Here is a 24682-nt window from a genome sequence, read left to right as displayed (position 1 = left end):
TCTTCTTTCTTATCGCCTCTCTCTTTCTCTCTTTATGTTTATGTAATTGCTAATTTGTTAGTTTGTAAAGGATGAAATTAATTAGGATTTTATTTAGGGTTTGTTTAGGATGAGTTGGGAATTTTTGAATAGGGGTTTCTGTTAATTGGGGGTTTCGAGGATTAGGGTTTATATTAGAGTTTTTAGGGGTTCTGTAATCTGTATTAGGGTTTTTGTACTTACTATTTCATTAATTGTGGACAAAGAGTCCTGCTGCTTTTGTGTTGCTTTGTGGTGCTGCTGCTTTTGTGTCAAAGCTTAAATTGAGGTATAAATCAAAATCACAATTGAAACATAATTTGAAATTGAATGCATATGTTTTTGTTTCGATTTGAAGCTGCTGGTGTTTTTATTTTTTATTTGTTTTCTGTTTTTTAGCTGCTGGTTGGTTATGTTTTGTATAAATATATTTGTGTGAGAACATGTTGTTGTAGTTGCTAGTTGGTTAGGTTTTGTATAAATATATTGGTGTGTTTTTATGTTTTTGTAGCTGCTGGTTAGTTAGGTTGTGATTGTGTTTTCTATGTGTAGTCTGCTGGTTGGTTAAGTTGTGTGTGATTGTTTTTCGTTATGGTTTCTTTTGTTTTTAGGATATGATGGAGTCTAGCCAATCAAACACTAATGCCTCAGGAATTGCACCTTCCATTCAACCCCAAACAGAACCTCAATCCCAATCCCAAACAGAAACATAAACCAAAACTTAATCACAAGTTGACTCAGGTACTGTGAGAGGGAAGAGGAAACCCCCAAAATATGTGGTGTGGCAACATTGCAAGAAAGTTCACAAGAAAGATGATAATGGGACCGATAAGGTATTTGCAATTTGCAACTATTGCAAATCATAGATGCGGGGTGATTCTAGGGAAAATGGGACAACTGGTATAAGAAATCACCTAAAGAAGAGATGCAAGCTCTCTCCTCTTTTTGAGAGTGGAGATAGAACTCAATCGATTTTGACAAATGTCACTATGGGCGGTCAAGCTCAATTGGTTCCCCACACCTTTAATCAACAAAGGTGTGAAGCCAAATGTGTGAGGTATGTTATAAGGGATGAGATCCCTTTTAGGCATGTTGAGGGTGGCGAGTTTAAGGAGTTTGTGTATGAGTTAAACCATAAGTTCAAGATCCCTAATAGACAAAAGATAGCTGATGAAGTATGAGATTTGTTTTTAGTTGAGAAGGCCAAGATAACGAGTGTGATAGGTAATCACAGGGTAAGTATCACAACTGATACTTGGACTTCAATCCAAAACATCAACTACATGGTAGTCACAGCCCATGTCAGAGATAGTGAGTGGAATTTACATAAAAGGATTATCAATTTCACAAAGATCACCAGTCACAAGGGTATTGACATAGGCAAGATTTTATATGCATGCTTGAATGCTTGGGAGATTGAAAAATTGTTTAGCATTACGGTTGACAATGCTTCGGCAAAAGATGGGGCGGTTGTGTATGTGGGAAATAGGATGAAGGATTTCAATAATCTTTTGCTTGATGGGAAGTATTTACATTTGAGGTGTGCATGTCATATCTTTAACTTGATTGTTAAGGATGAGTTGAAGGAGCTTCTTAGCTCAATCGAGGGGATAAGGAATTGTGTAAAATATATTCACTCATCCCCATCAAAGTTAGATTCTTTTAGGGACCATGCCTTGAAGATGAGGATGGATGAGATGACAAATGTGCCAATGGATGTGGTGACAAGGTGGAATTCAACTTATAAAATGCTTGATTGTGCTTTCAAGTACAAGATAGTATTCAATAGGATGGTGACGGAAAATGTAGCTTTTCAAGCTTACTTTGAGGAAATAGATAGGGATGGGATGAAGAGAGTGGGTCCTCCGAGTAATGAAGATTGGGAGAAATCAATCTCATTTGTTCACTTTCTTAGGAAATTCTATGACACAACCTTGAAACTAAGTGCAACCAAAACAGTTACATCAAATATAATTTTCCATGAATTAGTTAGTTTATAAGTTGAGATTGAACTCAAAATGAATGATCCTTAGAGATCCGGTCTTGCAACGGGTGGCTTCATCAATGAAGAAGAACTTGGACAAGTATTTGGGGAGTTTTGAAAGTGTGAATAAGATGATTTTTGTAGCATTAGTGCTAGACTCAAGATTTAAACTTCAAATGCTCAAGATAAGTTTCCAAAATCTCAAGGCCGAAGAAAACAAGATAAATGAGGTTGTGCGTGAAGTGAGAACATGCTTGTTCAATTTGTATAATGAGTATAGAGGAATGGATGGCTTAGTGAGCCAACCAATGAATGAAGGCGAAGATAAGAATGTTGGAAATGATCTTGAAGGCTATGATGATGTTCAAACCAAAATGTTTCATCAACTTGTGCAACAAAGGAAGGAGGAACAACTTGGGGAAATATCTAATGAAATGGATAAATACTTGATTAGCCCTTTTGAAAGCCCTTTTACCAAATGCTTCAAACTCTTGAGTTGGTGGAAAGACAATGAGGGTAGATATCCAATTCTTTCAAAGATTGCCAAGGATATCTTTGCAATCCCAAGCTTCAACCGTTGCTAGTGAGAATGTCTTTAGCCTAGGCAAGAGGATTGTTGATCATTTTAGAAGTTCATTAACACCTAAAATGGTAAAGACATTAGTGTGTACTAGTGATTGACTTAGGGCGGATGAATTTTGCTTCTACAAGGAACCAACGGATGAAGAGCTTGCATTTTATAAAGAACTTGAAGCACTTGAAGTAAGACATAATATACTATTTTGTTTTAAATAAATTACGTTTCTATCTTCTTTTTTTAACATTCATGTTTGTTTTAAAAAAAAAAACCTAATTTACTTGTTTTTTTAACTAGATGTGGCCGGTACTCAAACTTCTACAACAACACTACCTCCTTGATTTGCTTCCACATCATCATTACCTACTGTTTGAGTTGTGAGAGACACCATGGTTTGTTCTACAAACTTTGTTGTAACAATTTAAGTTTTCATTACACATTTCATATTTGGGTTGTAATTAATTTTAAATATTCACATTGCACTTCATTAATCATTTCATATTTGGGTTGTAATTTAATTTTAAATAAGTTTTCATTGCACTTCATTTTCTATTTGGGTTGTAACTTTTTAATAAGTTTTTATTGCACTTCAATTTGTATTTGAGAGTTGTAACTTCTTATTAAGTTTTACTTATGTATCATAATTTGATGATATGATATGATATGATGCTTGATAATCAAAAGTTTTGAATGACAAAAGTTAGGTGGCCTAAAACTAGTATAAACAAAAGCTTGAAACAATGGCCTAAAACTAAAAAGGCTTCTACAAATTGAGCAAAATCTTCAAAACATATGTTGAAACTAAAAACAAATTGGGCTTCACGGTAAGCCTACAACCGAACCGGATAGGCCAACAATGTTGTTCAAAAGCAACCTGCGGAACCGGTCGTGGTAGTGAGAATGGCCATTCCGATCGGTGTCGGATAGTAACCAATTGCCATAGATCGGAGCAATAATCAAACCGAAAACAGCACTATCTTTTCATACAAATTTCTAAATAAACCCAATTCTAGATATGTATTTATAAAAAAACCCAAACACTATTTAAACATAGAAACACACCCAAAATCAATCTCAAAGTCAACAATTGTATTTATTTTTGTGTGTTTATAAATAGGTTTTGAGTGTGTGTAATGATGAGTTTTGGATGTGTTTATAAAGTGTTTTGAGTGTTGAGTTTTTTTATAATTTCAGCTCCCATTTTAGGTGTTTTAGTAAACTCCCATCTTTTTATACCAAAAAGAAATAGTTATGCTTTATAGACTACAGTGAGAGAGAGAGAGAGAGAGAGAGAGTAAATATTTATTTTGTTCAATAAACTTCAAATTTTCAGATATTGACAAAGGAGCCCACATGATCACGGAGCAGATATGTATGGGCCATGCACAAGTCCTTTAAGCTGCCATCACACGACAAAAACGACAACAATCTCTGAGCTTTCGAAAGCCGAGCCGAGCCGGCCCTCCCATTTCAACAGGCAATAGCCGGTTTCACCGGTTACGAAAGGCGTGACCGTACGGCAAATGGCAGGTCGTTTCCTTGGCAGTTGGTAAGCATTTAGTGTGCTCCTTCTCTCTCTCTCTCTCAGCAAATTCCAATCTTTTTCACTGACTCTTACAAAAGCCTCTACATTTTTCACAATCTTCAATTGATTCATTTTCCTTTCGTCTTCCAGATCCCTCTAAATTGTTCAAAACCCTGTTTTTTGTTTTCTTCTCAGAGCCTCTTATTATATTGCTGCCATTCAAGCAGGTATTAATCTGGTTTTTCAATTTGGTTTTGGACACATTTGGTTCATAGCCAGTTCTGATTTTGGGCTGGTTCAAATTCATGTCTTGCTGATTTTAGCTTCAAAAGTTGATAAATTTGTTACCAGCTCACACACTGTTCTCATTTTCTTTTTTCTTGGTTTTCATGATTATGGTTTATTGGTATTCACTTTGTCATGGTTTTGTTCTATGGTTATAATGCAATCAAATTTTCTTAATTCGTTGTTGTCAATGAAACTTTGAAGCATAGCTGAGCTTTTGAAAGAAAAAAAAATCCCAAAGTGAGGCATAAACAGTCAAACGAAAATGCTGTGCCTGTTTTTCCTTTTTCCTTTTATTTAACCATGTTGGTTTTGTACCCTTTGTCTGATTGGCTCAGTTAAGTCGGTTTTTTGATTAATAATTATTTTATTCAGTTTTTAGATTGGCGATGGTTTTTTAAGTTCAAATTGAATTCTTAATTTCTGAATTTCTGACACTTTCTCAGCTGCCAAACAAGGTTTTGGGATTGCTTTGGTTGAGTGCTGATATATTTTCTCGGTTTTTAGTTAACTGCTGATGTATTTTCACTACAAGAGTGAAGAGTTTTCTTTTATTAATATTTTGCTAAAGAAAATTTTCAGCACTTGTTGATGAATTCCTATAGAGAACAATTCCGTTCAATTTAATTCAATGCAGTATTCTTGTGAGAAAACTAATCCATGTGTATATATATTCTGTTTATTCAGGTCTTGCATGATGTCACTGCAAATGGAAGCTTGATGATAAGCATATCTTTGATCTGAAGCAACAGTGCTTCATTTAATGCAATCAATCTTAGCCCGTGAACCAGTGATTGGATTCTATCTTCTTTGCTCATAGCATTGAACATTTCCCTAAAGAGTTCGTGTCAGACCTCAAGAATTTGCTCATTCATAAAGAAGAAGGGTCTCTTTCTCTCTCATTAGAATTAATTCCAATCACTTTATGTCTCTGGGTTTATTTATGACATGACCTTTATTTGTATTCTGCTTCAGGGATCAAAATTGGAGCTTGGGATCTTCTTCTTCAAAAATAGAATCAAAAACCTTTGTTGGCTAAATGGGTGCACAAAATTTCTTCTATCTGTGCAAATTAGTTGGAGACTGAGATTTGATTTTATCGTAATTGGTAGGAGAACATCTTAGAGTTTAGTAATATAAAAAAACCCATTCGAGAAAGAGGTCTTTTGGATTGAAAAGATGGTTTTTTAGTTCTCAAACTGGCCAATTCAGAAGTTGGGTATTGAGTACTGGAGCTAAAAACACTTCTGTGCAGTGGTTTTATTTGTTTTTTAATTGTTTCTGATCCAAATTGGGAAGAATGCTAGAGCCTGAGCTCTGTTCTTCTAGGATGCTATCGCCTTTTCGTGAGGAAAGCGGGGATGAGGAACTTTCAGTTCTTCCCAGGCACACCAAGGTCATTGTCACTGGAAACAATAGAACAAAGTCTGTCTTGGTGGGTCTGCAAGGTGTGGTCAAGAAAGCTGTTGGACTTGGGGGTTGGCACTGGCTGGTATTTTCTTTTTACTTTCCTAAACTGTTTTCTTTTCATTTAATTTCTCTTAATTTGCTTTATGTGGGCTTTGGGCGTCATTTTGTTTTTTGTTTTTTTGTTTTTGGAACTGTTGTGCCTAATTTTTGCTTTGATGTAGTTTTCTAGATTATTTGGGTTGTTTTCTTTTTCTTTGGTCAACTGTGTTTTTTTTTAGGTTGGGAAGAAGAAAGTTGGACTCTTAAGCATTTTTCTTTTTTCCAATACTTTTTTATTTACTTTCCTGGTTTCTGGGTACGTAGGATAATAGGTCTGTGCACTGTTGTTGTGTTTGTTGTGTCAAATTTTCCTCATTTACTCATTCAAACACGTTTTAACTTCATGGGACAAAATTCAAAGAAATTTGTAAATTTAACAATATCCCATAAAATTAGGCATCAGTCTCCGGAAGGCGTGGTTCTTTTCTGCTTTGAGTAATAGAGGGTTTTTGCTTTGTCAACCAATTAAAGATTTACGTTCTTGGACGGCAATAATAGGAATTGTAGTTTTCTCTAGTTGGGTTTCATTGACGACCATTTGCATAGAGCTCTCATCCTTTATGAGCTTGTTGGATCTAACCAATCATGTCTGCCAATTTACCCAATAGCTATTAGTCTATTGGTACTTCTCTTCCCAATCTTGGAAGAGGCCCCAAGTTTGATCCCCTCTTCCTGGTTGATAAAAGAAAGAAAAGAAGTATGGTTTCTTGATGTTATGTCTACTTGCCTATGCGTTCGTGAAAAAATTGCACTTCAGTACCCTCCTCTACATTTGGGATGCATATTTTAACCCATTAATTTTCGCCATACAAGGTTCTGAAAAATGGGGTTGAAGTTAAACTGCAAAGGAATGCATTGAGTGTGCTGGAACATCCTACAGGGAATGAAGAAGATTCTGATCATGATTACTCTAGCAGCAGCTCTGACCATGGTGACAAGGAGAATGATTTCTGTAAGTTTCATTATACCATACCTGATGACAATTCTAATTTCTTCAGTTATCATATTAACTGGTAGAGTTGTTCCACTGCAACCTGGAGGTTGTTGACTTGAAATGGGAAACAGCCTCTCTGCAAGGAGGGACCATATTCAGATCTTGATGATGGGATTGCTCTTCTTGTCATATTCAATTGGCATTTATTAGAACTTAAAACTATATTTAAGTTTGTTATTGTTTTTCTTTGGGCAGCTAGATGTCTTGAGTTTCACAAATCTAGTAAACCAAGAGTTCGATACCCAAGGCCATATGTTCCATCCACATTAACCAAGTCAATAAATCGCGGAAGTTATAGAGAAGTTCAATCCATCCACAGACCTCAACCGGTAAGAAATTGCAAAGGAGAGATCTAGGTGTTTATGTGATTTGTCCATGTTAATGAACTTGCCATTGACCCTTTAATCCGTCAAGCAAATGAGTCCCAATATGTTTTCACTTGTTTTTAAATAGTGGTATAAATATTGTGTGGAATAAAAAATGATATTGAATTGGGAGGTTTTTGCTTTAATTCCTTTGGACTAGTTGGATGCTTCATTTTGCCTATGATGACCACATGATTTGCTTGAATATGCTCGCCTGACTCGCTACAGTTGTTCTGTTAAATGATACATTTTCAGGCTTAGTGAAGCAATCTTCATGATCTGATATCTAGTTACTCTTGTATAACTATTATGTTGTCTAAGTGAAATCTTCATGATCCCAATTTCTATTTACACACATTATTGTGTTGTCTAATCCTTTGCACGGATGATCAGAGGGTAAACTTGGCAAAACTAGGAACAAGCACATTGCGGAGGTATTGCAGACACTTCAACCTTGTGGGTATCGCTGATTCCTACACTTTGTTTTCTCTCTGCACCAGCCTGGTTATGATATTTTTTGACTAAATCCAGTTTGGAATTTGAAATTGTAGTTAACCAGCAATTCTAATCCAACAAGAGAACAATTGATCAATGTTGCACAACGACATTTTATATCGCAGCAGGTCTGTCTCACTCACTCGCATACAAGTGTGTAAACAGAAAAGTACATATATGCTGTTTGAACGAGTAGTTGGATTTTTATGGTATCCTCTTTTTTTCTTGGTTACAGATGCCATTGGATGAAGTATCGGTGGTCACTGAATTCGTCGATGCTACCAGGAGTCGGAAATATGCTGAGTGGGCTGGAAAACGTGCAGAGCGAGAGATGTGAATGTTGAAAGGAAGGAATGCTTGTATAATAATATACATATATATATCTACCCTAACCTTTAGATCAGATCTAATCATAGACTGATATGGAGAGTGATGTGGAGAGTGTTTGGCTTACTATAATCTCTCCCTCCAACCCTAACTTTGTGCTACAGGGCTCATACCTTACCCATGCTATATATCATCAATCATTAGATATCTTCTCTCTTCTCTCTGTTATTTGAGTCTAAATGTGATGTGATTGGTTTTTGAAGAAAATGTAGATGTAAATTTATTTATTGTTGGTTTATAACTTCTGGGTTTTGCTTGAATTGAGTATCCTATGAAGTTTTCAGGTCCTTTTTGGCCTCAAAACTTTTTTGAAAAATTGTGTGTTGGCAATGGGGCCACATCTGTTCAAAACTTTAAATGATTAAAAGCATTGGTGGGTGTATAACTAACAAACCCCTCAATTATATATAAATAATTAATTATGGGGTTTTGCTGGTGGTGACACCAAGACAGGCTGTCATTTGGTGACATGGGGATCTGTGTGGTACTGTGGTTGGGTGATATGGACATCTTCTTCTCCATGTTGTACCCTACGTGGCCACCCCATAATTTTATTTTCTGTTTTTAGGGAAGGCCACCAGCTCTCCTTTCCGCTGACAAGTTCACAATTTTGTATTGCAGATAATTTTCATGATTATGTTATTGCCTGCTAACTAAGTAATTGTACGAATGAGTTGTAATGCTTTATGGTGTATCAGAAAAAAGTAAAACACTTTTTCCTGAAAAGTGGTATGAAGTATGACAAATTCGGCTGATGCGCCCATTGAGTACAATTATCTACTTGGCCCATCCTAAGGCTAGTTTTAAGAAGGCTAGGGCAACTAAGAATAAACATGAGATCATCCAAGAATCCTAGCCCTAGAAGAATTGTCATCCTCTACCACTCTATGTAAGGATCTTGGGACCATTCCACCAAGGTATGCAATGCTAACCACGAAAACTGTCTCGTACGCTTTCAAGGTTCTGGAGGACAGCTTGGTTGGTCATGCTTACCTAGGTTGGACGAATTGCCCGATCTTAACCTCGAGAGGCCAACAGAACACTGTCCACTTCTATGAAATCCTAGGTAGAAATGTGATGTGATTATGCCACCATTACCATGTGTTTACAGAAAATGAATGGGTTTTATGAACAAAAAGGGCCATAGATTAAGCTAAGGAATATCAAACCCAAATTTACCAGCTGTGAGCCTGTCTAAGCAGGCTGAGTCAAAGCCCAAAAATATTTGTGGGCTTGAAAACAATGGCCCAACCAAATGGGTTGTCCCACCCAAGAAGAAGCAGCCACCTTGGTACAACAACAATCAACAAACCCAAACCAAATTTCAACAAATAATATTTTTTGTTTTAAAGAAAAAGAGATAATCTAAATTTTTTTTTCTTGAAAACAAGAGAAAAGTATTTATATTTCTCAATTTCAGTATTATTTACTAATTTAGTATTTCTTTTCCCACTGAAAGTGCACACAAACGCAGACAAAAACAGAACCAAAAGCCATCTCTCCACCAAAACGCACTCCTACAAGTCCACCGTCTCTCACCAGTCACCTTCAAATTCCCAATTCCCAAATTCCAAATTCCAATTCCGATCGAAGCGTTTTCCATCCACAGGTACTAAAATTTTTCCAACTCCGAAATTCAAAAACGTTTGCTAAAAACCAACTGTTTAGAATTTACTTCTTCTTCTTTGTTTTGTTTTTTAATTTTCGAAGAATTTTTGTGCAAAAACCTATTCGATTGATTTTTCTTCTTCTTCTTCTTAGTTCATTGGTTTAGAGATTTTGTAGCTGATTATATATTTGTTTCCTCTGAGTATTGGTATCTTCTGCTTTGGCTTTTAGCTTTTGTCTTCCACAATATTTTGATGCTGTGTTTTTTGTGTGTATTTGATTGCCCTTGTGCTTAGTTTTCGTGATTTATGTAAGGTTTTATACCTTTGCTCTTCGTACTGAGCGTTATTTTATATGCATGCTCATAGTTGTTGCTGCTTTGTTCATGGTATTGGAGAAGTTTGGTTTTCTTTGATTTTTACTTTTTATTTTATAGCTACATGTATTCGTGATGCAGCTAATATCAATAAGAACATGTTGGGTTTACTGGATTTTTCGCTTATGAGCATGGTAGAGTTTTATAAGAATTTGGGCCATTTATATAACTTTCCAAAATCTAGAAAGATATGATATGATCCAGTTAATGATGATTGCTTTGAACTAGTTTGATCAAAGTTTAAGAAGAGGACCCTTTGAGTTTGAACAGCTGGTTTAAGCTGTGGGGGGCGTCAAAACATAGAATTGTATTATGGTTTTGAGATCGTAATTTTTCACAAGACCAAACAAAATAAGATGTTCAACATATTATCTTATTGCTAACTGTGCACATGTTCTGTTATGTCTAACGGATTTTTTCTGTTTTTTTTAATAAAAAAATGTTGAAGGGGATAATGTGGCATCAAATGCCAATAGTTCTAGGTCCGCAGAGATAAGTGAAAGAAGACAATGGGAGGCTGCTGCTGTTGTTCTTCCAAAGGAACTGAAATAAGTGCCGCACCAACATACTATTACGTGAGTAGAATGCTTTTCCTCATCCTAAATGCCTTTCTTTGTTTTTCTATTTCTTTGTGTTGAGCTACATCTTTTCTGTTAAAAGTTTATGTTTCATTTTTTGTTTCTTGTGAATGATTAAGGAGATTTGGCTGTTAATAATTGGCTTGATAAATGAACTCAATTTTCAATATTAGAGTAGGTTGGAACTGAAGTTGATTTTTTTTTTTTTAGTTATCACATTTATTGTTCTTTATATATTTGTGAACTTGAATTTGTGTGCAGTATCCAAGGTCATCGGATGAGCATGTGCCATTGTCGTCTCGCCAAGGTGTTACCTCTGCACTCTCCACAGGGCTTCTCGTTGATACAAATTTGGATACATCAATTCCTGACACTTATAGACCACCTCCTACCCCTATTCCATATGACGTGGCTGTAGAAGGGCATCCTCATACTCCACCAGCAGCTCAAGAAATTTGTGGCAACAAGAGTGAAGGTGCAGTGCTGACAACAAATTCTGATTCTGTTCATGAAGCAGTTGGTGAAAATGCTCAAGAAGCTTCAGCTAAGTGTGAAGACCTGAAGGATTCAGACTGTAAGGCCCAAACTGATTTTGAACTTGATGCGGAAAAGAAGTCAGAAGTTGAACTTTCGAAGTCAGTGGAATCTGTTGCTTTAGTACCAGAGGAAGAGGATGTTTGCCCCACCTGTTTGGAAGGTAAAGTTATTAGTTCAACTGTTTTAAACTTGTATAAGGGAGGCAATTCTGTTTTACCATTACTCTTAATTTAATAAAAATCCCCTTCATTTGACTATTGTGGGCTTACTGCAAGTTGTCCATTCAAGCTGCATTCTTTGTTTTCCTTTTCCATAAAGATGTTAAACATTTAGTCACTAGACCATTTCCTTCGTCTCTGCAGAGTATGATGCACAGAATCCAAAAATTACCACAAAATGCGAGCATCATTTTCACCTTGCTTGCATTCTTGAATGGATGGAACGAAGTGACACATGTCCTGTTTGTGATCAGGTTTGCCTTGCTTAATATTTTCTTTTGTGTTGTGATTCGATGAAAAGAGATATCCATTATCACACATAATATTCAGAGGGCTCTTCTTCACTTATGATGCAGGAAATGATATTTGATCCCCCAATTTAGTTCAACCAGCAATTGAAGTCAAGTTCTTTCCTTATTCAAGATTGGTTTGAGAAGCAGAGGTTACAAATGCATGAAGGTTTTTCTTTCCTCCTTTTCTGTGTTCACTGTTCAGTGACAGTCACAGATATGGCTTGTTTTTTATTTTGTTTCTGGAGCTATGGTCATTCAAATGCAGTGTCGTTGTGCATTTGTTTCCTTTCAACTCAATGATAATGAAAAGGAAGAGGGGGTAGAATTGACACTGGCTGAAATTAGTATTGAGGTCGATTTTCTATTTGTAATGCATTCATTCTTAGATCTAGAGCATCTTACTATGAACCATAAAATGACATGGGTTAAATAGATACTGAAGTTGGGAGGTAGTAGTCAGATTCATTGTCCACAATGAGAAGTTAGTTTCCGAACAAGAAAAGCGAACGTATTGTTCTCTCTCTTTCTCTTTCCGAATATAGTTTGTTTTTTCCATGGTGAGCTGGTCCACATGTGAGCAGTTGGTTTTTGCTTTCTCCCTTGAATTGATCGTGTAAATGGCATAAAATTACTTGTTCATTACTGGTGCTGGAGTTCATTAGTGTAATGGAAGAAGGTTCATGTGAAAAGGACTTGTTGGTTTTTCAGAAGATTCATGTATATAACTCTGGGTTTGGTGATATGTTTCATTAAGTTGATTGACATGTAGATTCATGTTATACATGTTAAAGGTTACGTCTTGTATTTATACTATACATAAATACATATGGTTGGCCCTTTTTATAAAAGCATACAGAGTTTGTTTGTTCATATTTACCAACAACAAAAAAACATGGCCAGGGGTGTAGCTAAAGTTCGAACTTAGAGTTCAATATTTTTCGGCAAATTTCAAACTTAAAGAGTTCAATATGTTCTGGGATTGAAATTGGGAAGGGCTTGCATTGCATGTTTGTGTGAAGGTGGAAAGGCTGGACCAAAAAGTTGAAATAGATTCATATGCTCTTTTGCTTTTTAAAAAACATGAAGAGACAGCATTGAGGCTTTTAATTTAAGTATATCTTCTTGTTCCATCCTAAAATGGAATCTTGGAAGAAGCACGCTACTGGGCCTTTTGCATTTGCTAGGTGCTTCCCATGCTGCTTCTGAAAAAAGCACTTCTGTGAAACTCAACACTGGACGCATGCAAACGCAATGGCCTCGAACTGCATGCTTGTGTATGTACCCAATCATTTTCATGTAGTCACGTGAGTGTGTGAGAGAGAGGGAGACAGTGATGATGTGCTGTGCTGATGAGCCTCGTGTTCTAGGAATTATTCTAACTTAATGAGTTGAGGTTATTTGTCATTAGAAAGATATCACGTACAAGGGCTGATGGTTTTAGTGAGGAATTTATTAATTTTATTAATTGATTACCACTTCATCTTTTATATTTGCATTGCCTTGGTATTAAAATCAAATGATAAACGGTAACGGTGGGAGAAAAAAAGAAAAAGAAAAACTCTGCCAGCACCGAACTTATCAACTCAACTGAATTGGCTCAAAATATTAATTTTTTTTTTTTTTTTAAACTTGTTTATGAATTGAACCGAACCCAGGAGGACCGGTTTGGTTTATTTATTTATTTTTTAATTAATAATTTTATTGCGACTCAAATAACTGTTATGGCAAACCGAATTGACATACTGGCCGGATTTGATTTGGTTCAGTTATCGCAGTTGTTTTTCTTTATAATCGAACCTAACAATACTGGTGCTTGACCACAATTGAAGGGCGGAGATCACTGATGGATTCAGGAATCTTACTTCATATGATCATAAGGTAGGCCGGACTTGATTTGGTTTAGTTATCGCAGTTGTTTTTCTTTATAATCGAACCTAACGATACTGGTGCTTGACCGCAATTGAAGGGCGGAGATGATGGATTCAAGAATCTTACTTCGTAGGATCATAAGGTAGGCCATACTTGATTTGGTTCAGTTATCACATTTGTTTTTCTTTATAATCAAACCTAACGATACTGGTGCTTGACCACAATTAAAGGGCGGAGATCACTGATGGATTCATGAATCTTACTTCGTAGGATCATAAGGTAAAAGGTGATAGTTGCGGCGGCAGGATTTTGGCGACAACGGCAATTTTTTTGGGGTTGGGGGAGCCAGTGAGCAGTTGGAGGGAATTTAGTGTGGTCATTCAATCGGCTCGGGTGGATCTCCAAGCCTATTTCTATGGTTTCTGTGGGGTTGTTCGAACCCAATGACCTCATTGTGGCTCCGTCAGTGGCGGAAACAGCCGAACCGAACCATACCCACTCCAAATAAAAAGTTAAAGGCACTTCATTGGGTCAGCAAAGGCATAGAGTCTAGTGGTCATTTGCCAATAATCTGAAGAAAAAGTTGTTTTGGTTTCACCCTTTATTTCCTTTGGAGGGGTTCTAAATGGGTGATTCCAATCTCCTTTTTCTTTGTTGGTGTTAAGTGGTTCCGGTATTTTTCAAATGAAAGGTTTATGACTCAAATCACCCGACTTGTAAAAGCAGCATTTTAGCTTTCGTCAGCTACCAAAATGTGTCCGCATCTCGTTTTTTATACAAGCGATATTGAGAGAAGGGGGAAATCAAATCTAAAACCTCGAGTGCAATAATAAATATTCTTAATCACTGAGTTACAGGTCCCTTGCAATATTCATCTATCTCCTTAGAAAAATAAAAAAATAAAATCAATAAAAGGACCCATATCAATTTCTCATAGCCTTGGCTCCTTTTTTGGGTTTCCAGTCAATATCTAACTAATTCTTTGTTCAAAATTTAACAATTTTCAAGACCTTTTTGTATTCTCTTTGGAAGGTGGGAATTTTCAAGTCTGAATGTAGACGATAACACATGTTTGATTCTTGTGAGATGCATGCCCATCTCCATCTGCTTAACTCTCAATCCAACACGCAAGATATGCATTAATATCATAGTGAAATATTATGTCTATGGAGAAAGTATGCCTTGCGGCTAGGATCTTAGGACATGTTTATTTTAACCAAATCCTATTAATAAATAAACAGTAGGATTATTCATTTATTACTGGTTAAATTACATTTGTTTCTTCTAGTTTGACTTTCTTCTTCTTTTTTTAATCATTTTTCTTTTGATAATTTTAATCGTCTAAGTAAGTATGATTTAATTTGCAGTCAAGTCCAAAATCATAAGTTTCTTCAAAATAATAGATGAAATTCAATATGAGGGCAATTTTGGCATTCAATTGTTAAGCACAGCACACATACGTTCCTAGTAATAAATCCATTAATTCTCAAATATCACTTTACCATTTTATTTAGGTAAAATATTAGTGGTAATAAGTAAATCCATTATATTTTTTGCCCATTCCTTGTGCTTTGCGTCAATATTTATTTACTTTACTATTTCAGCAAGCCCTTTTAAACGGTTTAGAAAATATCCAAAGAAAAATAAATAAATACTTCCACTTCATTAAAATAAAGAAATTATAAAAAGTGCATCCCCCAAATTTGTCAATGTTTTGATTGGTTAGTATCTAATGCTAAATCTCATCTTATACATTTTAGTAGATTTTCCTTCACACAACTGAATTTGAATTTGGGATTTACCACTTCTATCCCTAAGTCGCTTGAGCTAGAGAGGTTAAATATGACTTTGTCAACCTCCTACATCACATTCACACGCCAAGTCATAATAAATCCACAAAATTTTCTTAAATGTATTTATCAAATTTTTAAACAAAAGTGTTCTCTATTCTTAAAAATAATAGTTTTTTTAATTTTAATATGAGCGGTATTCTAAATTATAAGAGGTAGGGGTTTCTCTCACACACTACAAAGGTGCCATGAGAATTCAAACTTTAACTACAGATATGCAAGTCAAAATCATTTTCCACTAGGTTAGACTCCATTAACAATAATCTTTAAACTAGTTAGATAATGGAAAAAAAAAAGAGATTTGTTTTTTGGAAGGGAAAAAGAAGAGATAAGGGAAAAAGAAGAGATATTAAGGAAGCATTATTCACGCTACTTAAACTCTTCCCGCGTTCTAGCGCGAAAGTACGTCTACACTCCTCAATCGAAGAATGCTCTGTAAAATGTTCCCTCATCCTAGTGCGAGAGTATGCCTACGCTCCTCAAGTGAAGAATGAGAGTTCAATAGAGAGCGAAAGTAGCCTTTTACGTCGTATATTAGATCAAATTGTTACTTAGTATGAAACAAATTTAATTGTCAGTTAAGTTGAAAGAGATATAAAGAGAGAGATAATTTTAGATCGACCCTTATAATTCGTAAATCCACCAATTTACACAAATATATTTCTCAAATTGAAATTTAAAAGGTGTAAAAAAGAAAAGAAATATCAACCTTCTTTTTTCTTTGGCCAAAAATGTTTTAAAAAAAGATTCAGCCTTTGATTTCCACTACATTTAAATAAAATAAAATCACAAATAGAGTCATTGAATAGTTTTTTGCCAAGAAGTTTTCATTTTCTCCACTTTCCATAAACATTTGTTTCCTCTCTCTTCTTATATCTGATAGCTGTCTAAATTTTTTTTGAGTCCAGCTTGTACTGTCACCCACTCATCATTTTCAACAATTCCTCGGCTCCAACGTTAATCTCGGCTGTCCTTTGCTCACACCCATGTCTCCTTTGTCGCCTCTGCAGCTCTGTAAATTACCATGTTGGTAGCTTTGCGAGGCAAAACCAAAAAGAAAGCAGCACCCAAAAATGTTCAGGTAAATAACAACATTTCTGAAACACTCTGCAGAGAAAACAGGGCAAAGGGTCTCATACCCCATGCCCTAAATTGAAATGAATTAGATACCATTTTGTTTAGCCTCCCTCTGTTATTTATTTGTGTATTTGATCTTTGAAAATAGATAGTCTTATTGGTTTTTCAAGAGTCAAATCGAAGTTCATGGCAGGATGGTCGTCTTTAACACCTGGGTCTGTTTTAGATTGTGTCGAAACTAATGATGCATATCAGAAAAATGGTAGTTGCATTGGTAGTGATATTGATGTAAGAGATGGTGTTGAATGTGATGAGGATGATGATGAGGTTAGGCTAAGATGTACATTTGATCAAGTTCTATCTGTTTTTGTTAAGGAAATTGGTGATAGAGGTGTTGCTAGGCCCATCCCTGCCGTGATTGATGATAGGCAGCCTGTGGATTTGTTCAAATTGTTTTGTTTGGTGAGAGATAGAGGTGGGTATGATTGGGTTTCGAAGAACAGTTTGTGGTCTTTTGTGGCCAAAGAGTTGGGTTTGGATGGTGGAGCAACGGCTTCTGTGAAATTGATTTACTTCAAGTATTTGAATGAGCTAGAGAAATGGTTTAGGGAGAGTTGTAAAAGTAGGAGCTCCGGAAATGGGCAGTCTGGTTTGTATGGGGAGTTTCAGTTGTTGTCTTCGGAGTTGGAGAGAGAGTTTAGAGATTTGTTGTTGGATGGGCCTGAGCAGAAGGGCAAAGGTGATGGACCGGTTCAGTTTGAATCTGATGAAAATGGGAAGATTGAATTTAATCTTTCAGATACCAAAGATGCATATGGAATGCATGCAGGTGCCGACCAATGCAAGGATGATGATGACGAAAAAGTTTGTAATGATGATCAGAATGGTGTTTTGATATCACTTGATAGTCTCAATAAAAAAGAAAATGATCGTAAAAGAAAGCGAGAATCCTTATCAGGAATGCTGAATTGGGTAGTTCAGATTGCAAAGCAGCCAAATGATCCTTCAATTGGAGTGATACCAGGGCCAACTAATTGGAAGGAGCATAAGGGCGATGAGTGCTGGTTCCAGGTAATTAGAGCAAGGGAAGCATTGCTGCTAAGAAGGAATGTTGATTCAAAGACTGAAGAATCTCTCCTGCAGGTACATTTGTTTATGTTGTGTGTTTCTCTAAAGGTTTTTCGCTTCTGGACCCCATCCATTTGTCAAATTTCACATGCATAGCATGGTTACTCTTTCAAGTGTACTCTCCTCTCCCCTTAACCGTGTTATCCTATGAAGTTAAAAGAATTGTTGCTTTTATCTTTAAAATTTGAAGTTATTAATGAAATTATGAAATCAACAACCCTGTGATGAGTTCCCGTTGTTTCTGCTTGAGTAAGTTAATCTCCACGATATGATATTGTCATCAACCTCAATGCAGCTAGATCACTTGGTTGAACCCTTGAAGTATTAATAGGGTATTGCTTTGTTTGTGATCTGGACTCTGCTAATATAAGTAATCGGGAACTCCATGATGCTAATATAGCTACAAACCAAAACACTTTTCCAGATTTTAGTTTCACAGCTCTCAGCCATATCCCGACTCTTTGGTCATGCTTCTGGTTTATCAATTTTCTCTAGCTATGGTCTTCCTTTTCCTTTTCTACTTCTTATTACGGTCCATCTTGTACCTGGTACATTACAATTTTTATTTTCTTTCAACCTTCTGAATGTGTAGTTAGATTTGAAACTCTCTTTAAGAATCTTGGAGATAGGAGGAGTTCCAATATCTACGTTGCTACTAATAGAGTCAGTTTTTGTTACGAGACATTTGGTTTGGCTTGTTTTCTTTTAATTTTTAAATTTAATAAAGGAGATACAAGTGATTTTCTTTCTCAACTTAGTAAACATTTTCACCCCCTCCCCCCTTCCTTTCTCTTGAGAACAAAAAGAGGAAAAAGAGATGAAGGAGAAGGTATCAGCCAAAAGAGGAGGAAAGCTCTAAGGTAGATAACTTGGCATCTTCCATGTGTCACATCCTTGGTCATTAGTTTAACCAGTAGATTACTATATGGTTGTTGCACAGTCACTTGATAACAAAAGATGCTGGTGACAAATGATGAAAAGATTGCGAGTTGGAGTATTTGAGTTCTCCAACATTTTTTTAGCTATCAAGAGAGGTGCCTATAATGTTGATTTTTCTGGAACTGTAAATATTTATATGAAATTAAATTAGTTTCCAATTTTATGAAAAGATCATGGTCTAAATTTGCAGAAGAAACTAAAGACGCATCCATTGTTGTATGAAGATAATATTGTTGCTGGTCACCAGTCCTCAGAGAGGTTAAGATGCAGTGAAAGGTTTCCTAATTCTGTGAAATCTCGCTCGTGCCCTTGTTGCAGTTCATGTTCAGTCCCTCAGAGTAATTTGATAAGTCCTCGTAAAAAAGAGTTGGATAACATTTCTAAGGACCAAGCACCTGCAGAAGTTGATTTATTGGCCACAAATACAATGGTTTGCCCATCTGTGGATGCTCCCCATGAAAAGCACGTTTCTGTAGGCACTCTCTTTCAAGCTGAGGTGCCTGACTGGACTGGCGTGGCTTCTGAAAGTGATATTAAATGGCTAGGCACACGGGTATGGCCCTTACAATGCGAAGAAGACAGCTTCCTTCATGAAACAGATCTCACTGGCAAAGGAAGACCGGATTTGTGTGGCTGTCGACTTCCAGGTTCTGTTTTATGTATCAGATTTCACATTGCTGAGGCCAGGATGAAACTGAAGAGAGAACTTGGTTCCTTGTTCTATCGTTGGCAATTTGATCGTATGGGTGAGGAAGTTTCTCTTCAGTGGACAGCTGAAGAAGAAAAGAGATTCAAGGATTTGGTAAAGTCAAATTCTCCTTCCTTTTGGAATAGAGCGTCCAGGTGGTTTCGTAAAAAAACAAGGGAAAACTTGGTAAGCTATTACTTCAATGTGTTTCTTGTCCAAAGCAGAAGTTATCAAAATCGTGTAACTCCAAAAAATATTGATAGTGATGATGATGAAACAGAGTTTGGATCATTTAGTAATGGTTTTGGGCATGATGCAGTCGAAGTTTCAGCCAATTTTGTGGCATGTTCCCAGAATCAGCAGTGCACTGATTTGGATTAGATAAAAAATGCTGTCTAAGAGTTAGACAATCGTTCTGGGGGCTTGAACCGCAGCGTTAACTTATACAACTTTAAATGGTGATGCAATTTTGAGGAGTGCACGCCGTGGTGGAATCGGACCTGGTGGAGTTCATGATGAGGCCAGAAGGTAGAAGTTGTGGAATGCGCTGACGAATTCTGTTGGTACTCAACAAGGGTCTTCAGTTGTCATTTTAGAGAACTATACTACTGTTTTGGATGGCTGAATCGTGAATATAGTATCTAATACCAGGTTTTGTAAACTTTGGGATACAATTATACATCTTTAAGTAGATAGGGAAACATGAAAGAGGCACATAGTTGTTGAGGTTTACGGTTTTTTTTCTTATTTCTAAAGTTGAGCATAGGGGCACTAAAATGCTGTGATACTTTTATTTTCATATTTCAGGAAGAATGAGCATATGGGGACTAAATCCTGTGATACTTCTCTTTTTCATATTTCAGATATGTGATTTCGTCTCTGCCTTTCTCATTGTCGGTCCACATGCATCAACGGTCAGGAATTGTCCGCCGAATACCTCATAAGCATCAACACGCATCAACGGTCAGGAATTGTCCGCCGAATACCTCATAAGGTGTCGATGTTGCAACACTTACTAAGTATAACAGAACAGAATATGTTACCTTGTAAAAAAGACGCTTTAAGAATGGAAAGGGAGCATCAATTGCAACATGAATTGCTTGGTTATTTTCCAAGAGGCCCCAACATTTACCATAAATTTGAAGACTTCATCCTGGACATGAATTTATTATGTCTGGAAATGCATTCAATCAGCATTTTGCTCTCCAAGCTGCAAGAACAAAAAGAAGGAAAATACCCACAAAATGAAACCAAATAGTGTTGTTGCTTCATTGTCACCAAATTTGACAGTTAGATTGGCCTTCAGGTTCTGCGTCAGTTTGTCATTATAAAAGAGGCAGTTCCCATTTTGTTGCAAAACAGTCTAACAGAGTGAAATGCATACTTGGCTTGCCATTTGCTAAGCTAGCCAACCACATTTAAACATGCCACAACATGTGTATCAAACACAAATATTTTGTGATTTATTCGTTAAAATGACGTGATAAACTATGCAATCATATTATTATTAAGTATGTGTGTATATGGATCCAAGGCCGCCCTTACCATTAGGTCAACCTCATTATTGTATTAAACTTTAGGAGCGGAATTTTGTTTTTAGGATGTGAGAGGCCGATCACCCACTTTATCTATTGTCAATTGATTGACCTCTCACATTCTCTTGAATAGACATATTTAACCTTTAAATTATATTTAAACCTAATTTTTTTAAAAAACTTCCGCCAAATACTTCTTTCTTTCTCGCTCACATGAATTCAACAAGAACAATCCTGATTACAAATATAAATATAAGAACTAGGGTAACATAAAAGTATTATAGAATAATCTTTAACTTTTCCCTTCCAAAAAATAAAAATAAAAATACTTTAACTTCTTTAACATACACATCAAGATATTTACCATAACATTTACAAAACACCCCAAGATGATTTAATGAGAAAGTCATAAAATTGGATTGAATATACAGAAATATACAGAAAAATATACAGAAATACGATATTAATACAGAACTTCCATAACCATAGATTCATAGATGATGCAGATATCATATATTGTAAGTGTAATTTTATAGTGATTTTTGCATGAATTATATGCATTTTTTTTGTGCATAAACAAATGCACGTAAGCATCATGATTGTTGAATTTGATTCGATGCATTCATAAAATTTATGTAGACAGTAAAACGCACCGCCGTGTAAAGTCCTTAATGAGTTTAGTGCTTGACGCGTGTGGTGCAAAAATGAGCTGCATACGACAAGATCATGGAAGGAATGCTAATGGGATCACCACTTCATTACAATTTTCATGTATTTATTTTGCATAAATTTTAATGTTTTGCTCGTCATTAATACGACATTATTTATCTACTTTTCTTAGAAAAATTAAATTAAATATCATGACCCAATGCTTGCATCGTTGCCCTCCAATAATCGCATTGGTTATTTTTTTCAATGAAAATGTCGGCACTAACGTTAAAACATTTGTTTATTTATTAATGTTATATTGGAGCATCTCTAATTGATATGTCAAATTGCCATATGGACATGAAATGACAAAAGTTGAAAAGTTAAAATTATTCTAACTGAGTAGTCAAATTCTACATAGATTTGAAGGCTGGAAGACATATGTCAAAAATAACATACCAAAAAACTTGATGTCAAATATTATTGTAGTATTCTTTTAGTCATGGACCCCGTTAATATTTACTTTCTTTTAAAATTTTATTTATCATATGGGCTCCATTTACTTTTAAAAATATAATAAAATAATATAATATTTAGCATTTTCGGGTTGAGATGCTCTTTATAAGTTTATAAAATATTTAACCTAGTCGTCCATCCGTACGCATGACAATCTCACATAAAAAGTTTCTCACAATCATACAAATAATTTCTGAAAATTCAATCATTTTAAAAATGATTAAGTTGTGAACACTAAACACTTCATGTGAACTTGAAAACCATAAACCCTCATTAAATTTTGCATATGCAATTATGCATGTTTGCAATCACTAGAGGATCCACAGAGGCGCTGCACCTGCACCTCCCCTTGCCGGAAACTTCCTTGGGGATGTTGGAATTTGCCCATTTGCTAGTGCCCACAAATTAGGGCTGGACATTTGGACTCGAAACCCGACCAACCCACCCAAACCAAACCAATGGGTTGGGTTGGTTTGGTTTTTTTTCAATTTTTTTTTTATCATCGGTTTGAACCCAAATCAAACCGAAATATATGGTTCGGTGTACGGTTTGCAATATTCAAAACCACGATTTAACCAAACTAAACCGAAGATATTAAAAAATATTATATATAATATTATTATAAGAAATATATATATAATAGATAGTTTCAATCTTTTCTTTTTCTTCTCTCTCAATCTCTCCGTTTGTCTTGACTTCATCAGTCCCTCTCTCTCTATTTTTATTTTCTTATTCTTCTTATATATGTCTTCACGCCCTCTCCCCATCTCCTTCTTCTTCTTCTCTCTCCTTTCTTTTTCTCCTCCTCTTCTTCTTCTTCTTCTCCATCTCTCCCTCTCTTTTTTTCTTCTTCTCCTCTCCATTGCTTTTATTTCTCTCTCTCTCTCTCTCTCTCTCTCTCTCTGAAAGCCAAAAAACCGAAATCGAACGAAACCAAACCAAACCACCAAGTTTGGTTAACCGAAATGGTCGGTTTTCATCAATTATGGTTTGATTTTGATTTTCAAAATAGCCAAACCAAAGCCTATGGTTCGGTGTCGGGTTGAGCCCAAAACCGAACCAACCCAAACCGAGCCCAACCCTACCACAAATTGTTCGACTAAATGCCTCAAAGATGTTATTTTGTTTGCTGCTGTGTGAGACCCTGAATATTTACTTAGATTGTTGGTCTCGATCTCACGAGCATGTAGAAGAAAACAGGTTCATCAATCGGAGCTTCACAACCAAAGTTATGAATTTTCAAAAAATTTCTATAACTAAAGTTGAGTTCCAGAGGCTCTTCTAGGAAGAAGACTGACTTTGTGCACTTCTCACTTTTGATTCTTTTCTAAATGGTCCAATAGCAAGCTGAAACATGTCCATTTCTAATTGGCCTAACTTAAAAAATTCATTAAAAACTCATATGTGTGCCAAAAAATTCATTGAAAATTACCTCAAACTTTTAATCACGTGACCTCCAAGTCACATGTGCTTTTGGTTAGATTAATTGGTATAGATTTTTGTTAGATTAATTATGTAATTGACATAGATTTTATTCATATTTGATATGAATTTTGGTAAACTAATTGTGTCACTGGCATGGATTTTGTTCATATTAATTGATATTTCATACAGACTATAATCAATTAGTAATACACGTAGAACTCTTATTTGTTTGAATTATGAATGACATTAGTATTGTTTAAATTCTAAAGGCATTTGGTTGTCTAAATTAATTTTTAAATTTTTACCCTTTTTTTTTTAGGGAGTTTCACTAAAACACCCAAAATAAATTATAAAAAAACAAGTACTATTTAAACATATAAACACACCCAAAACCCATCATTACACACACTCAAAACCCATTTATAAACACACCCAAAAAGACTTTGGGGTTGATTTTGGGTGTGTTTCTAGTTTAAATAGTGCTTGGGTTTTTTTATAAATACATGTCTTGGGTTTATTTATAAATTTGTATTTTTGTTAACACACTACAAGGATATTAGACTTGAACCTTGGACCTTGCTTGAGTTCTTTGTGAATTTTCAGTCTTTTAAAAATTGCACCTCCTCTAAAAAATTCCTAGATCCGCCACTGTTTGCAATAACTACCAAAATTCATACCATTATTAGGTGACACACACAATCTAAATGGATTTTGTTTTTCTAATTAGTGACACAGTCTATAACTATAAGGATATGAATAATGAACTAAAAGAATTAGAAGGAAAAAAAGAAGTCTAAGGAAGGGTACAATGAATATGGAAAGATAAATCAATATGACACAAGGACAATATGGTATTACGGTGACCAAATTCAATGTGTAGCATTATTTTCAACCCATTCTTATTTTTCCAACACTATTCAATATATTTTTTAAGAGTTATTTATACTAACATTCCCTAAGATTTTCGACCTTTTCATAAAATCCCCTGAAGTATCATAAATTACACGAACACTTGACGATGAGTTTTAAATAGTTTTCATGAAATCCTTTTGCATTGATATTTCATCCAAAGATTGATGATTTTATATATATATAAAATCTCCAAATGACAAAGTTAGTCTTTGAGATTACACATACATTCATTAAGGTTAATTTTGTCATTAGTATAACTTTTCTTCACTTTTTGGACGAACAATCAATAAAAATGAGTTTTGTAAAAACAATTTGTAACCTTATGGAGTGTTTGTGTAATTTTCAA

At 35.5% G+C, this 24682-nt stretch overlaps 5 protein-coding genes across 6 annotated transcripts; all 5 read left to right on the top strand.

The window, feature by feature from the left end:
• The first annotated feature begins 884 nt into the window (after positions 1–884).
• Positions 885–1199, top strand: LOC148915200 (uncharacterized). The gene has a single exon (XM_089041247.1). The coding sequence runs from the start codon at positions 885–887 to the stop codon at positions 1197–1199; it is 315 nt and encodes a 104-aa protein (XP_088897373.1).
• An 841-nt stretch (positions 1200–2040) lies between these two features.
• LOC148915199 (zinc finger BED domain-containing protein DAYSLEEPER-like) lies at positions 2041–2586 on the top strand. Its single transcript, XM_089041246.1, has one exon. It carries the CDS (start codon positions 2041–2043, stop codon positions 2584–2586), a length of 546 nt encoding a protein of 181 aa, XP_088897372.1.
• Positions 2587–4108: 1522 nt separating this feature from the next.
• On the top strand, positions 4109–8286 carry LOC103337546 (uncharacterized). Its single transcript, XM_008240708.3, has 8 exons — positions 4109–4331; positions 5077–5275; positions 5365–5881; positions 6712–6850; positions 7088–7221; positions 7651–7713; positions 7809–7880; positions 7988–8286. Exons 3-8 carry the CDS (start codon positions 5690–5692, stop codon positions 8087–8089), a joined length of 702 nt encoding a protein of 233 aa, XP_008238930.1. The 5' UTR covers positions 4109–4331; positions 5077–5275; positions 5365–5689; the 3' UTR covers positions 8090–8286.
• Positions 8287–9575: 1289 nt separating this feature from the next.
• On the top strand, positions 9576–12597 carry LOC103337545 (RING/U-box superfamily protein). The gene is made up of 5 exons (XM_008240707.2): positions 9576–9748; positions 10572–10698; positions 10963–11398; positions 11601–11710; positions 11813–12597. Exons 2-5 carry the CDS (start codon positions 10633–10635, stop codon positions 11837–11839), a joined length of 639 nt encoding a protein of 212 aa, XP_008238929.1. The 5' UTR covers positions 9576–9748; positions 10572–10632; the 3' UTR covers positions 11840–12597.
• A 3711-nt stretch (positions 12598–16308) lies between these two features.
• Positions 16309–20142, top strand: LOC103337543 (AT-rich interactive domain-containing protein 2). 2 transcript variants are annotated; one of them, XM_089041824.1, is made up of 3 exons: positions 16309–16549; positions 16921–17688; positions 18803–20142. In XM_089041824.1, exons 1-3 carry the CDS (start codon positions 16493–16495, stop codon positions 19679–19681), a joined length of 1704 nt encoding a protein of 567 aa, XP_088897950.1. In that variant the 5' UTR covers positions 16309–16492; the 3' UTR covers positions 19682–20142. The 2 variants fall into 2 exon arrangements, with proteins under 2 accessions (XP_088897950.1, XP_088897949.1); XM_089041823.1 differs by having other exon boundaries at positions 16309–17688.
• Positions 20143–24682: the final 4540 nt, after the last annotated feature.

Source organism: Prunus mume, linkage group LG7 (assembly GCF_029339155.1).
Source record: "Prunus mume cultivar Tortuosa linkage group LG7, ASM2933915v1, whole genome shotgun sequence".
NCBI classification, from domain to species: domain Eukaryota; kingdom Viridiplantae; phylum Streptophyta; class Magnoliopsida; order Rosales; family Rosaceae; genus Prunus; species Prunus mume.
The sequence above is the reverse complement of the archived record's forward strand: the minus strand, read 5'-3'. Positions and strand labels throughout refer to the sequence as shown.